This window comes from Odontesthes bonariensis, chromosome 9, assembly GCF_027942865.1.
Source record: "Odontesthes bonariensis isolate fOdoBon6 chromosome 9, fOdoBon6.hap1, whole genome shotgun sequence".
Classification (NCBI taxonomy): Eukaryota; Metazoa; Chordata; class Actinopteri; order Atheriniformes; family Atherinopsidae; genus Odontesthes; species Odontesthes bonariensis.
Window position 1 is genome coordinate 1,376,726 of NC_134514.1, and position 13,874 is coordinate 1,390,599.

General features: G+C 42.7%; 1 protein-coding gene across 1 annotated transcript; it reads left to right on the forward strand.

Annotated features, from left to right (window-relative positions):
* The first annotated feature begins 7,327 nt into the window (after positions 1-7,327).
* Positions 7,328-8,257, forward strand: LOC142388990 (olfactory receptor 4B13-like). Its single transcript, XM_075474540.1, has one exon. The coding sequence runs from the start codon at positions 7,328-7,330 to the stop codon at positions 8,255-8,257; it is 930 nt and encodes a 309-aa protein (XP_075330655.1).
* Positions 8,258-13,874: the final 5,617 nt, after the last annotated feature.

Genomic DNA, 13,874 nt, shown 5'->3' on the forward strand with positions numbered 1-13,874 from the left:
GAAAGGGAAAAAAACACTTATTTCTGGTGTTTAAATGTTTTTATAATTCACAGGTAAAAAATGACCCAAAAGACAATCTTTGTATCCTAGTTGTCACGCTTCTGCAAGGAACCCAAAGTGACACCAACTGGTAAAGAACAAGTTTATTGGTGATGCAGGTGGTTTGAGAGAAATGGCTGGGCTGGCAGGCGGGCAGGCAGGAACACATGTTGGTCCAGAACTGGATAAAGAAGGTTAGAATTAGTAACTGATGTGAATTTAACAGCGCTTAGGCTAGATGTCGCTTCGACAAACCGTGAGGTAGAATGACGATCCGGCAGAGACTGAAGGCAAGACAGGAACTAAATACAGGCTGGGTGATGAGCTGACGGAAACCAGGTGGCTTGATTGAAGCAGCAGGGCAGGTGTGGAGTGGCAGGTAAGCAGATCCAAAGTGACAGTGTAGGGGAAAGGAAAAAGTAACAAACATACAAGAGACAAAGACAAACACAAAACATAAAAACTGTCACGAAGCTGGCCTTGTGACACTAGTGGTGTACAGCCCACATGGAAACATACACAAAAATAAAGCATGACTTTTTCTAATGATGGGGTCCCTTTAGGAAAAGTCATGAAATTTCAAGTTGGAAAAAGATAGTTTAAGGTATTTTTTCTACAGCTAAACATGGTCGTGGGTCACTTTTGACCTGCAACCACAAGAGGGTTAAATGATGTGAAAGTCTTTTTAACTAGAACTCTTGTCGTATGGCTGAGTTATGAGTTCTCCAAAATAGGGCAGATTTTGGCATTTTTGGCTCGTTAAGTGCTTTTCAATCGAATTTCCCATTGAATTTTGGGCTTCTCAGTGAACCGTACCAAGCTGTCAGTGATGGTTTCACCATCTTTGCTGGTGATTTCAATCATGTCGACCTCAAAACTGTGTTTCCAAAATTACATCAGCATATTGACTTTCCAACTAGAGAAAACAATACCTTGGACCTGGTCTACACTCCACACAAGGGAGCTTACAAGGCCACCCCCCTCCCCCACTTCGGACTGTCTGACCATTAAACTGTTATGCTAATGCCTGCATACAGACAAAGAGTGAAAGCCACCAAACCGACTCAAAAGCAGGTAAGAGTGTGGCCAGATGGGGCCTCCTCTGCTCTTCAAGATTGCTTTGACACAACAGACTGGGAGATGTTTAAGTAGTCAGCCACCTACAACAACCAGATTGACATAGAGGAATACACAGACACTGTTACCTCTTACATCACCAAGTGCATAGACGATGTGACTCAAACAAAGAACATCATCACCCGGGCTAACTGGAAGCCATGGCTAACAAGCGACGTCCTCAGGCTGCTAAAGGCCAGAGACAAGGCCTTCAGAGCTGGGGATAAATCCGGCTTGAGAACAGCGAGAGCCAACCTGTCCCGTGGCATCAAGAAAGAAAAACAGGACTACACCCACAAGATAACAGCCCACTTCAAACACAGCAATAACGCACAGAGTGTATGGCTAGGCATTCAGGCCATTACCGACTACAAGCCCACGCAACAGAGCTGTGAAAGCAGCATCCCTTTGCTTGAAGAGCTGAATCGCTTCTATGCACGATTTGATGCACAGAACAAAATGTGCCCACAGAAGACCCCACCCCCCCACACGATCAGACACTGTGCCTCTCTGCCGCAAGCGTGAAGAGAACACTCGCCGCCATCAACACCCGTAAGGCAACAGGGCCGGACAACATCCCGGTCGTGTGCTTAAGGACTGCGCAGAGGAGCTTAAAGATGTCCTCACAGACATTTTTAACACCTCCATAGCACAAGCCATCGTACCATCCTGTTTCAAAGCTGCCACAATCATACCTGTGCCGAAGAAATCTGCTCCATCCTGCCTCAATGACTACCGCCCTGTGGCACTGACACCCATAGTCATGAAGTGCTTTGAACGGCTTGTCATGTCAAACATCACATCCATCCTCCCCACCCTGGACCCCTACCAGTTTTCACACAGAGCCAAAAGGTGTACAGAGGATGCCATCTGCTCTGCTCTCCACCCAGCCCTCACCCATCTGGACAAAAGAGACTCATACGCAAGAATGCTGTTCATTGACTTCAGTTCTGCATTCAACACTATTATTCCACAACAACTCATCTGCAAACTGGACAAACTAGGTCTCAGCACCTCCCTCTGGCTACTAGACTTCCTCAGTCAGAGGCCCCAAGCAGTACGTGTCGGCAACAACATCTCGAACAGCATCACACTGAGCACAGGGGCCCCCCAAGGCTGCATGCTCAGTCCACTGCTCTTCACCCTGCTGACACATGATTGCAAAACAACCTATAGCAATAAGCACATAGTGAAGTTTGCTGACGACACAACCCTGGTGGGTCTCATCACCAAAGGAGACGAGACCCAATACAGGAATGAGGTCAACTCTTTGACCAAGTGGAGCAGAGACAACAACCTTCTGCTGAACGTCAGCAAAACCAAGGAGATCATTGTCGACTTCCGGAGAGGCCACACCCAACACCTGCCACTGACCATTGACGGTGCTGCTGTGGAGAGAGTAAGCAGCACCAAATTCCTGGGGGTGCACATTGGTGAAGACCTCTCCTGGACCACCAACACTACAGCAATGACAAAGAAAGCCCAGAAGCGCCTCTACTTCCTGCGTTAACTCAGGCATGCAGGTGCTCCACCACCCATCATGACCACATTTTACAGAGGCACCATTGAGAGCATCCTCACCAGCTGTATCACAGTGTGGGGCGGGAGCTGCACGGACTGTGACAGGAAGGCCCTGCAGCGCATTGTGAATGCAGCTGGAAGGATCAGTGGTGCTACCCTCCCCTCCTGAAAGACACTTACACCACCCGCAAGGCTATCACAATTGTGAGCGACGCAAGCCATCCCGCCCACAATCTGTTCAACCTCCTGCCCTCTGGGAGGAAGTACAGAAGCCTGTCTGCTTACACCACCAGACTCACCAACAGCTTCATACACCAGGCTGTCAGGATGCTTAATTCACTCCCTTCCCTTATCCCAATTAGGCCTAAATAACACCCAGGTTCCTTTTTTTTCAACCCTGAACCCACACAAGGACTGCCCTGCACTATCATGCTGCTACCACTGATCACACTTGCACTATCAGGCCATTTGCACAACTAGGTACAACAGAAACTACCATTTTTCTCCTGTGCCTATCCTTGCACTCAATTTGCCATCTTTGCACTATTCAGTTTTCAGGATTTGACTGTCTGCACCTTTTACAATCCTCTCAAGTCCTGCTGCCACCCATACACTGGGTACACTGTGTCTTACTCTGTCACTTTTACTTTTAAATACTTATTTGCCTTTTACTGTTTACCTGAGGTTACTTGAAGGTTACTTGAATGTTTTTAATTGAATGGTTTGAATGTTTTACTTGCGTGTTGGATGTTGGCTGAACTGTTGGATATTTGGCTCTTGTTTTGTCTACCTAAATGTCAGAAATGTCTTGTGTACACCGTGGTGATGGAGAGAAACAAAATTTTGATTCCTTTGTATGTTTGGAACATATGAAAGAATTGACAAATAAAACTAACTTGAACTTGAACTTCTGCGAGAACCAAAATTCCTAAGACAGGTCTGATGAAGACAGTTATGTCATTTTTATCAAGGTCCTGTTTAAAGTACAGCTTTTATGGCATTTTCAAAATGGCCTCGGTAAGTGCTTTTCAATCGATTTTCCCATTGCATTGTGGGTATTTTCAAACTTCCCCTCACTATCAGTTTAAAGGAGAAAAGCAGATCAGATTTATAACATGAAGCTGTTTTAACAGGGCATCCATCTTGGCTCTGCCCTCATAAGCAGTCTTAGAACAGAACAGGCTAACAAGGCGTTGCCCCGGTAACAGGAGCAGCTGCGGCTCGTCTGTTTTAGACAGAGAGCAAACTGACATATGTGCACACACTATGGCTTCTTAAAATTGCACTATAATTTTGATTCTCGAACAAACGGTCGCTGTTCGAAAAGTAAAGCCGTATCCGAATAATTCTTGAACCGTCAGCGCCCCAAGAGACGGCAGAAGCCAGCGGTGTAATTTTCATTCGCCTACTATCTGTTTCTCATTTTTTATGGAAGTTTTAAAATAATTTTTCACCTGAATCTTATGATTGTAGGCCTTTATAATGGAAATGGAGAGGTGACTCTCTGCGCTCAGAGGCAATTTGTGAGAAATCTGTGAGGCAGAGCTCAATGAGTGTAACTTTGTGTGAAAGAGGACAAAAATACCTGCATTTTGAAGTAAAATTTGTCCTGATCGGGCAGAAATTTCGAACATGAGAGACATTTGTTTGAGGAATTGGTGCAGTATCAATTTTTGAGTGAGAAGCAGAGTTGGAGAGACACCTCAGCTGAGATGTAGTCCTCCTAAAATGTAAACTGCTGTTGTGTAAAAGCTGTATAATGTATCAACAAACCCTGTAGTTCAGTTAAAGCTGAGAGTCTCCTCTCACATATAAACTTTGAATGAGGTCTGTGCGATGCTGTATGGCTGAGTTATAAGGCCTCCAAATTAGGGTAGTTTTTTAATTGTCAATGCATTTTCCCATCCACAATTTTCCCACTTTTTCCCATTTTGCCGGAATTCCTTTCGACTAATGAGAACCAAACGTTATAGCACACCGATCGACGTAAAAAGCACGCAGCGGTGTGCTTTTTATGTTGTTCAGAGATGGTTTATCCAGTTTAACAAACTAGAAAATTTCTGAAGAAATTTTGATGGGTGCCAATCTACTGCCCACCCTATCAACAAATCCTTTAGTTCAGTTGAAGCTGAGAGTCTCCTGTCACATGTAAACTTTGAATGAGGTCTGTGTGATGTCGTATGGCTGAGTTATGAGGCCTCCAAAATAGGGCAGATTTTGGCATTTTTGGCTTGTTAAGTGCTTTTCGATCGAATTTCCCATTGAATTTTGGGCTTCTGCGAAAACCAAAATTCCTAAGACAGGTCTGATGAAGACAGTTATATGTCATGGGACTATGTTTTTAGGTCATGTTTAGTTTTAGATCACGTTTTAGTCACGTCTTAGTTTTCCCATGTTTTAGTTTCATTCAAGTCACCTGCACTCGTTTCCATCAGCTGCACTCATCAGTTCCCCACAGTATTTAAGTTCCCTGTTTGCCATCAGTTTTTGTGAGATCCTTGCACCATACTTATGCACCATCACGCCACGTCAAGTTTTTCAAAGTTAAGTATTTATCCATGCCATGCTAAGTTGTTTTTTTGTTCCAAGTCTTGTTAATGTTTCATTTGATTCCACAGTTTAAGTTTCTTTGTTATCCGGCTCAACCGCGCCTTTTGTTTGTTTCCTTGTTTTTGTAAAATAAATCTAGTTTGCGTTTTGAAGTCCGCATCCGTGTCCTTCTCATCCACCAACCCTGACATTATGTCATTAATATCAAGGTCCTGTTTGAAATACAGCTTTTATGGCATTTTCAAAATGGCCTCGGTAAGTGCTTTTCAATCGATTTTCCAATTGCATTGTGGGTATTTTCAAACTTCCCCTCACTATCAGTTTAAAGGAGAAAAGCAGATCAGATTTATAACATAAAGCTGTTATAACAGGGCATCCATCTTGGCTCTGCCCTCATAAGCAGTCTTAGAACAGAGCAGGCTAACAAGGCGTTGCCATGGTAACAGGAGCAGGTCAGTGACGTCTGTGTCTCTGACATGTACGCTCACTATGGCTTCTTAAAATTGCACTATAATTTTGACTGCACTCGACTGTCTCAAACAAACGGTCTTTGTTCGAAAAATAAAAGTGGTATCCGAATAATTCTTGAACCGTCAGCGCCCCAAGAGACGGCAGAAGCCAGCGGTATAATTTTCATTCGGATATTATCTGTTTCTCATTTTTTATGGCAGTTTTAAAATAATTTTTCACTTGAATTTTATGATTGTAGGCGTTTATAATGGAAATGGAGAGTCGACCTCTGCGCTCAGAGGCAATTTGTGAGGAATCTGTGAGGCAGAGCTCAATGAGTGTGACTTTGTGTGAAAGAGGACAAAAATACCTGCATTTTGAAGTAAAATTTGTCCAGATCGGGCAGATATTTTGGACATGAGAGACATTTGTTTGAGGAATTGGTGCAGTATCAATTTTTGAGTGAGAAGCAGAGTGGGAGAGACACCTCAGCTGAGATGTAATCTTTCTAAATAATAAACTGCTGTTGTGTCAAAGCTGTATAATGTATCAACAAACCCTATAGTTCAGTTAAAGCTGAAAGTCTCCTGTCACATATAAACTTTGAATGAGGTCTGTGCGATGCTGTATGGCTGAGTTATAAGGCCTCTAATATAGGGTAGTTTTTGGCAGTTGGCGCCACAATTTTCCCACTTTTTCCCATTTTGAGAGAGAGCCCAAAGAGCTAGCACATAGAGCGTGTTTTGAGAATCTACACCAACATATGACATAAATACTGATGTATAAGTCAAATATTTTGAAAGACTTAACTATTCATATTGAGCTACATCCTGCTTCTTCTGCTTATTTATTCACAGGCTTGAATGACGCAGACATATATCTGAATTTAAATGTTGTGGGTACAGTGAGGAACAACTTTAAGTTAACAGATTTGAACAGCTGTGGTGGAGATTGAATGTGAGATGATTTTGATCAGAAGGTAGAAAGAATATGCTTGGAGTACTTGACCAAACACAAATGTTCCTCTTTGTTAGCCCACACAAATGTATCAAGTTCTCTTTACGTACTACATCGTGAACAGGGCTGTTTTGGAAGATAAAATATCTTCCTGATAAATCATTTAGCCTCTGATTCAAACAGATATTTGCTGTATAAATGATTGTGATTCACACAAAAAAGAAATCTCCATCAGTGCTGCATTTAATACGGTCGATCACAGCATTCTGTGACAGAGACTTCAACATGTTATTGGGATTAAAGGCCTTTCCTGATCAGCAGGGAAACAAAGCCGACACAAAAGTGGGTGGAAAAAAGGGACAGAAGTGGATGTGTTCAGTTGGGGGGGGGCAGAGATGGTGGGAAACTAAAACACCAGTGGGAACTTTCATAATGAGGCAACTCAGCAGCTGCTGTCACCCTCTGCTGAAAAGTTAAAAGATGTTGAGGAAGTTGAAATGTTTCAGTCGGCAGAGAGACTGAAGCAGGACAGCAGGTTTGAAGCATGGATGGTCCTCTCAGTGGTGGCTTTGTGTGTGTTTTATCTTTCAGCGGGAGCTTGTTGAAAAAGGCAGATTTGAACCAGGAAAAATGCAACAACTTTGTTTCACAGAACATGAACTCATTCTTTGTTTGATGTGTAGAATGATTCATCATGATGAACACCTCACAGGTTTCATATTTCACACTTGGTGGTTACTTTGACCCTGGACTTTTAAAGTACTTTTATTTTATATTCACCCTGTCATTGTATATTTTAATAGTTGGTTCTAATGTTCTGCTCATCGTGGTTATCGGTGTGAACAGGAGCTTACATGAACCCATGTACATGTTTCTGTGCAGCCTGTTTGTGAATGAGCTGTATGGTAGTTCAGGGCTGGTTCCATTCCTGCTGATTCAGATCCTCTCTGACGTTCACACTGTTTCTGCTCCTCTTTGCTTCCTGCAGGCTTTTATTGTTCATTCTTACGGAGGCATAGAGTTTTTAAACCTCGCTGTCATGTCCTATGACAGATATCTTGCTATCTGTTATCCTCTGCAGTACATCTCACGTATGACACCTAAAAAGATTGCCATTCTCATCTCTGTGACGTGGTTGTGTCCGTGTTTTGGTTTGGTTGTCTCTTTATCTCTGCTTACACCGTTGCAGCTGTGTGGGAACAGGATTAACAAAGTTTACTGTGATGTGCACTCTGTGGTCAAACTGGCATGCTATGAAACAACTTTAAACAACGTCTATGGTCTCATTGCTACTTTTGGCACAATCATTGTTGCTTTATTTTTAATCCTTTACACTTACATTCAGATTTTTATTGTATGTTTCTCTGGATCCAAACAGACCCGACAGAAAGCTGTCAGCACCTGCACGCCTCACCTGGCTTCCATCTTGAACTTTACCTTTGGTGGTAGCTTTGAAATATCACAGAGCAGATTTAACATGAGTCATGTACCGAAGGTGTTGCGTATTTTTCTGTCATTATATTTCTTCGCTGTTCAGCCTCTTTTTAATCCTGCGATATATGGTCTGAACATGTCCAAGATCCGGAATATTTGTAAAGATCTTATTTCAAATGTAAAGGATTGAAATAAGTTTATTTTATTTAATCGGATAAGATTTTAAAGTAGCTCTGCTTATCTTCATCACGCAGCCATAAAACACACTGATGCACGTTTTTAGCCTCTTTTAAATCTCTGAATACAGGAAAAGAACCTCTTCTGTGTTCATGTTTTATTAAAGATATCCAAACTATGGTCACTTTGTTTCTCCCTTAAAATGTATTCATGCAGGAGCTTAGATTGTGACATGTTGTGTCAGCAAAAAGTTGAAAGAACAGATGTGCACCAAATGGTAGAAGCCTGTGGTATCTTTCCAGGAAGAGATTGCTGAGTTATTTTATGTCCACAAGTCTATGGTGCTTCACATCTTTTATTGATTCTCACTTTTTTTTACCTGTTTGCTAAACACTGAAGTTGAATTTTAGTCGTAGTAGAAGAGGAGATGTTCTTCTTCACTGTTGCTGTCTTCCTAAAAGCTGCCTTTCAGAATGATGTCCTTTGTGTAGACAATTTAACGATAAATTGTTTGGTTACTGTCACAGTGCAAGTATATGGTGCTGAACAAAGACACCTTTTCAGCTGAAGTCCCTCGAGTAGCTTTTAAGCAGAACTGAAAGGGCTATGGTTTGGGATTACTTCGCTACGTTTGGGAATGTACAGCTGGCAGTTGCTGGTTATGTCAGTGTGTTTATGTAATATGATCTAAATGAACCAAAGCTGAACCAAATCAGAGCGTGGTTTGATTGAAAATGTGGAAAAAGAAAATTCTTAGGAAAATGCATCAAAGCTGGGCAGCTGTTTCTCCTTTTGCACAGCTGGATGCATGTTATAATGAACATGACAACATTATTTGCTCAAGGCACAAGGTTTATGTCAGATATCTGAACTTGTCCTGGCACAGTAAGAGACTTTTGATAAAACAAGTAAATTACCATCTTTTAAATATATTATTGATACTGACTCAAAGCTGGATTGCAGTGCTTTTGTTCTTTTAATTGAAAATGTATACATTGCATTACATTGCGGTCATTTTGCAGACGCTTTTAACCAAAGCGACTTACAATAAGTTTGTTCCACATCGGTAGGCAAAAGAACTTCACGTCACAAGAAATCATAAGTGCATTTCCTTCCAAAACCAAAAAGCTAAGAGCAAAACTAGTGCTGGAGTAAATGCGGTACGTTTGGTACCGAGACAAATGGGAAGACAATTTAGAAAACAAAGACAAATTAGGAGACAAATAAGTGCATAGGGAGCTGGGACGAAACAGGTGCTGTCCTCAGAGGGCGGATCTGGGTAGTGTTTCCTGCAAAGATGGGTTTGCAGCCTGCGGCCAAAGATGGGCAGCAACTCAGCTGTCCTGACATCAGTCAGAGATCGTTCAACCATTGGGGTACCAGAACAGAGAAAAGCCGTGACCGTATGGATCGTGCGCAGGGACCGCTGAGTGAGGGGGCAGCCGGCCGCCTGGAGGCCGCAGAGTTTAGTGGTCGGGCGGGGTTGTAGGGCTGGACCATAGGCTGGAGGTATGAAGGAGCTGTTCCTTCTACTGCCCTGTAGGCCAGCACCAGAGTCTGAAACTGGATGCAGGATGCACACAGTGAAACTAAACCAGCAGCAAGCCTACATAGCAGCCAAAGTATAGCAAAAAGTTGCCTGGTACACAAGAAAACTTTTACTTACTTATTCTGGATGAATCAAGGAGTTCACAGTCTCTCCAAAAGTTAAAACACACAGTGAGCAAACACACTACCTAGGCTGACTAAAAAACTTTGCTCTGAGGGGCTCTGAGAGCAAACGGTCAGCCCTAGATGAAATATGAAAACATTTTATGAATCCCAACATGCGTGCCTATATAATGACAGTACATAATGGCAGTGGAGCGATATTTGTAGGCGTGAGGGCGATTCGAAAATGAATATGAGGTCAGAACTCTTGTTCTTCCCACACTCTAATGAAATGGCAGTTTTGCTCTAAAAATTCAAATTTTGCAGATTTTGGCCAAAACTTTGGGTCGCTTGAGGCATGCTGTGGGAAATCCGTAGCAGGTATCGACATGGCGTCTTCACTTCTGAACACAGCACGGACGTATCTACAGACTGACATTTGAATGGTGTTTCTAGGTTAATGCATGATGACACAGTAACTGCTCAAAATTTTGGGTTTTTATGATTTTTCCAGGTCATCCCCCTGTTTATTCCTAGGGGGGCTTTGGGGGGCTGTTTTTTTCTTATTACATCGCCATGGTAACTCCAATCTTCAATAAAAGTAATAGCCCGCGAAAACTCATCGAGCCGGTCGTTTTGATATATATATTGTTGGGATTAATGTGGACGGAAGATTAAATATATTTATAAATATATAAATAAATAAAGAGACACGTTTTCAATGTTAAATCCCATAGACTTTTGCCAACGGAATAGTAATAGGTGCCTTGCCATGCATTTTTATGGAGGCACTCCTATGCAATGCTATTGCAGGCCCCAATGAATTGAATTCCAATTGGCTTGAATTGGACTTTATTATCAAGTGCCTTGAGATGACATTTGTTGTATTTGGCGCTATATAAATAAAAATGAATTGAATTGCATTGAATTGAATTCCACATGAAGTTTCTTGATTTTATTTTAATCGACACAAAACAGTCTGATAAATGCTGATGTTGAACAGTTTAACAGTGAAATGTAAGTTCTTTTTTGCAGTGTTTGTCACATTTTAACTCATGAATTTCACTCGGGCCTTTAGGAAATTGATGTGTTAAACATCTTTAATTTTCCTCATGAAAAGACCAAAGTCAAAACATCTGTATTGATGAGAAGGGCAGGAAATATGCTGCTGAAAACATCTGGCTTTGCCTTTGTGTCCTCACTCCATCGCGACATTCCAATCCAATCCAATCCAATCCAATTTTATTTATAAAGCACTTTACAACAACATCAGTTGACCAAAGTGCTGTACAAAAAATAAAAACAAAGAAATTTAAAAGAATAAAATACAAGAATAAACTAGAAAGCTGCAAGCAGCTGTATGCGGGACCGAGATGGCGTACGTTGGGATGTGCGTACGTTGGGATGTGCGTACGTTGGACCATAAGCTGGACGCTGGAGCTGCAGCTCTTCCCACACGCACAATACCCTCTGCGTACGTACGAGCACATAATAACCCCAATGCAGAGGGGTTTTTGAAAATTTCTAGGGGGCGCCACTGAGCCATTTAGCACCGCCCACACATGATACCCTTTACATACGTACGAGGTCATCAGGTTGGACGTGTGTGCCAAGTTTCACAAAATTGAGATGATGATAAGGCTTTCAAATCACAAACGCCATCACACGATTGTCACCACCTGGCCACGCCCACACCGTTCAGAGTTTTGAAAAGTTTCTCAATTAATTTTTCCTCCCGTGTCTTAAGAGTAACCTGGCCAAGTTTGAAGATTTTAGCATGAAATATGTAGGAGGAGTTCGAAAAATGCGAGTTTTGGGAAAAAAAAACGTTTCCGACGACCAGCAGGTGGCGCTGTAGGTGGATGTTACTATGTTATATGTGCGCGTTCAGGCTGGGTCCAGCAATCACAGTTTGAACTTTGGGAAAGATTGGATTATGTATGTGGGAGTTATAAGCGACTTAATTTTTTATGGCGAGTCATAAATTTGAGGCGTCGCCACGGCCACGCCCTTTAAGTTTTGAAAAAGTTGGCCAATGAGTTTTTTGGCCCATGTCCTAAGAGTAGCCTGGCCAAGTTTGAATCATTTAGCATTAAATCTGTAGGAGTTCAATCAAATGCGAGGTGTGGCAAAAAAAAGACATTTCCAACCACCAGCAGGTGGCGCTATAGGTGGATGTCACTATTTTATAGGTGCGCGTTCAGGCTGGGTCCAGCAATCACAGTTTGAACTTTGGGAAAGATTGGATTATGTATGTGGGAGTTATAAGCGACTTAAGTTTTTTGTGGCGAGTGATGGCGAGTCATCAAACTTTGAGGCGTTGCCACGGCCACGCCCTTTAAGTTTTGAAAAAGTTGGCCAATGAATTCCCCCCCCCCCATGTCTTAAGAGTAACCTGGCCAAGTTTCAAGTCTGTAGCATTAAATCTGTAGGACAAGTTCGATCTTAAGCAAGGCGTGGAATCGGTCAAAAATGGCACGAAAACGCACTTTCCATCCAAAATGGCCGCCTTCCTTTGGACGTGGCACATTGGCGGCAAGAGACTTTTTTGTGCGTCTGGGCATGATGAATGAGTGTACCGAATTTCGTCGTCCCACGCGAAACTAATCCTATTAAGGGGAGAATTTTTAACCGTCGTAGGGGGCGCTACAGAGCCAATGAGCGACTCCCAAAAATATAAAGTTTAGATTCTTTCATGTCCTCGACTGGCACGTGGCGCTCGCAAAAATTCAAGAGTTTTCGCATACCTTTTGCAAAGAATAAGAATAACGGAGAAAAATAATAATAATAACTAGAAAGCTGCAAGCAGCTGTGAGCGGGACCGAGGTGTGCGTACGTTGGATGTGCGCACGTTGTGGCATGCGCTGGACTTCGTAGTCGCGCAGCTCTGCCCATATGCACGATACCCTCTGCGTACGTACGAGCACATAATAACCCCAATGCGGAGGGGTTTTTGGAAATTTTTAGGGGGCGCCACTGAGCCATTTTGCTCCGCCCACACACGATACCCTTTACATACATACGAGGTCGTCAGGTTGGAAGTGTGTGCCAAGTTTCATGATCTTGCAATGATGATAAGGCTTTCAAATCAGAAACGCCATCACACGATTTTCACCGCCTGGCCACGCCCACACCGTTCAGAGTTTTAAAAAGTATCTCCATGATTCATTTCATCCATGTCTTAAGAGTAACCTGGCCAAGTTTGAAGCTTGTAGCATTCAATATGTAGGAGGAGTTTGATAAAATACGAGTTTTGGAAAAAAAGAGATGTTTCCAACGACCAGCAGGTGGCGCTATAGGTGGTTGTCACTATTTTATACGTGCGCGTTCAGGCTGGGTCCAGCAATCAACATATGAAGTTTGGGACAGATTGGATAATGTGTGTGGAAGTTATAAGTGACTTAATTCTTCATGGCGTGTCATAACTTTGAGGCGTCGCCACGGCCACGCCCTTTGAGGTTTGAAAAAGTTTCTCCATGATTCTTTCCCCCCATGTCTCAAGAGTAACCTGGCCAAGTTTGAATTTTTTAGCATGAAATCTGTAGGACAAGTTCGATCAAATGCGAGATGTGGAAAAAAAGAGACGTTTCCAACGACCAGCAGGTGGCACTATAGGTGGTTGTCACTATTTTATATGTGCGCGTTCAAGCTGGGTCCAGCTATCACCGTATGAAGTTTGGGACAGATTGGATAATGTATGTGGGAGTTATAAGCGACTTAATTTTTTGTGGTGAGTGATGGCGAGTCATCAAACTTTGAAGCGTCGTCACGGCCACGCCCTTTAAGTTTTGAATAAGTTTCTCCATGAATCTTTCCCTCCATGTCTTAAGAGTAACCTGGCCAAGTTTGAAGTCTGTAGCATTAAATCTGTAGAACAAGTTCGATCTTATGCAAGGCGTGGAATCGGCCAAAAATGGCACGAAAACGCACTTTCCATTCAAAATGGCCGCCTTCCTGTGGACGTGGCACATTGGTGGCAA

What these genes read in the sequence shown, in the direction of transcription:
- LOC142388990 (XM_075474540.1), top strand. Translation starts at nt 7,328, where the DNA reads ATGATGAACACCTCACAGGTTTCATATTTCACACTTGGTGGTTACTTT.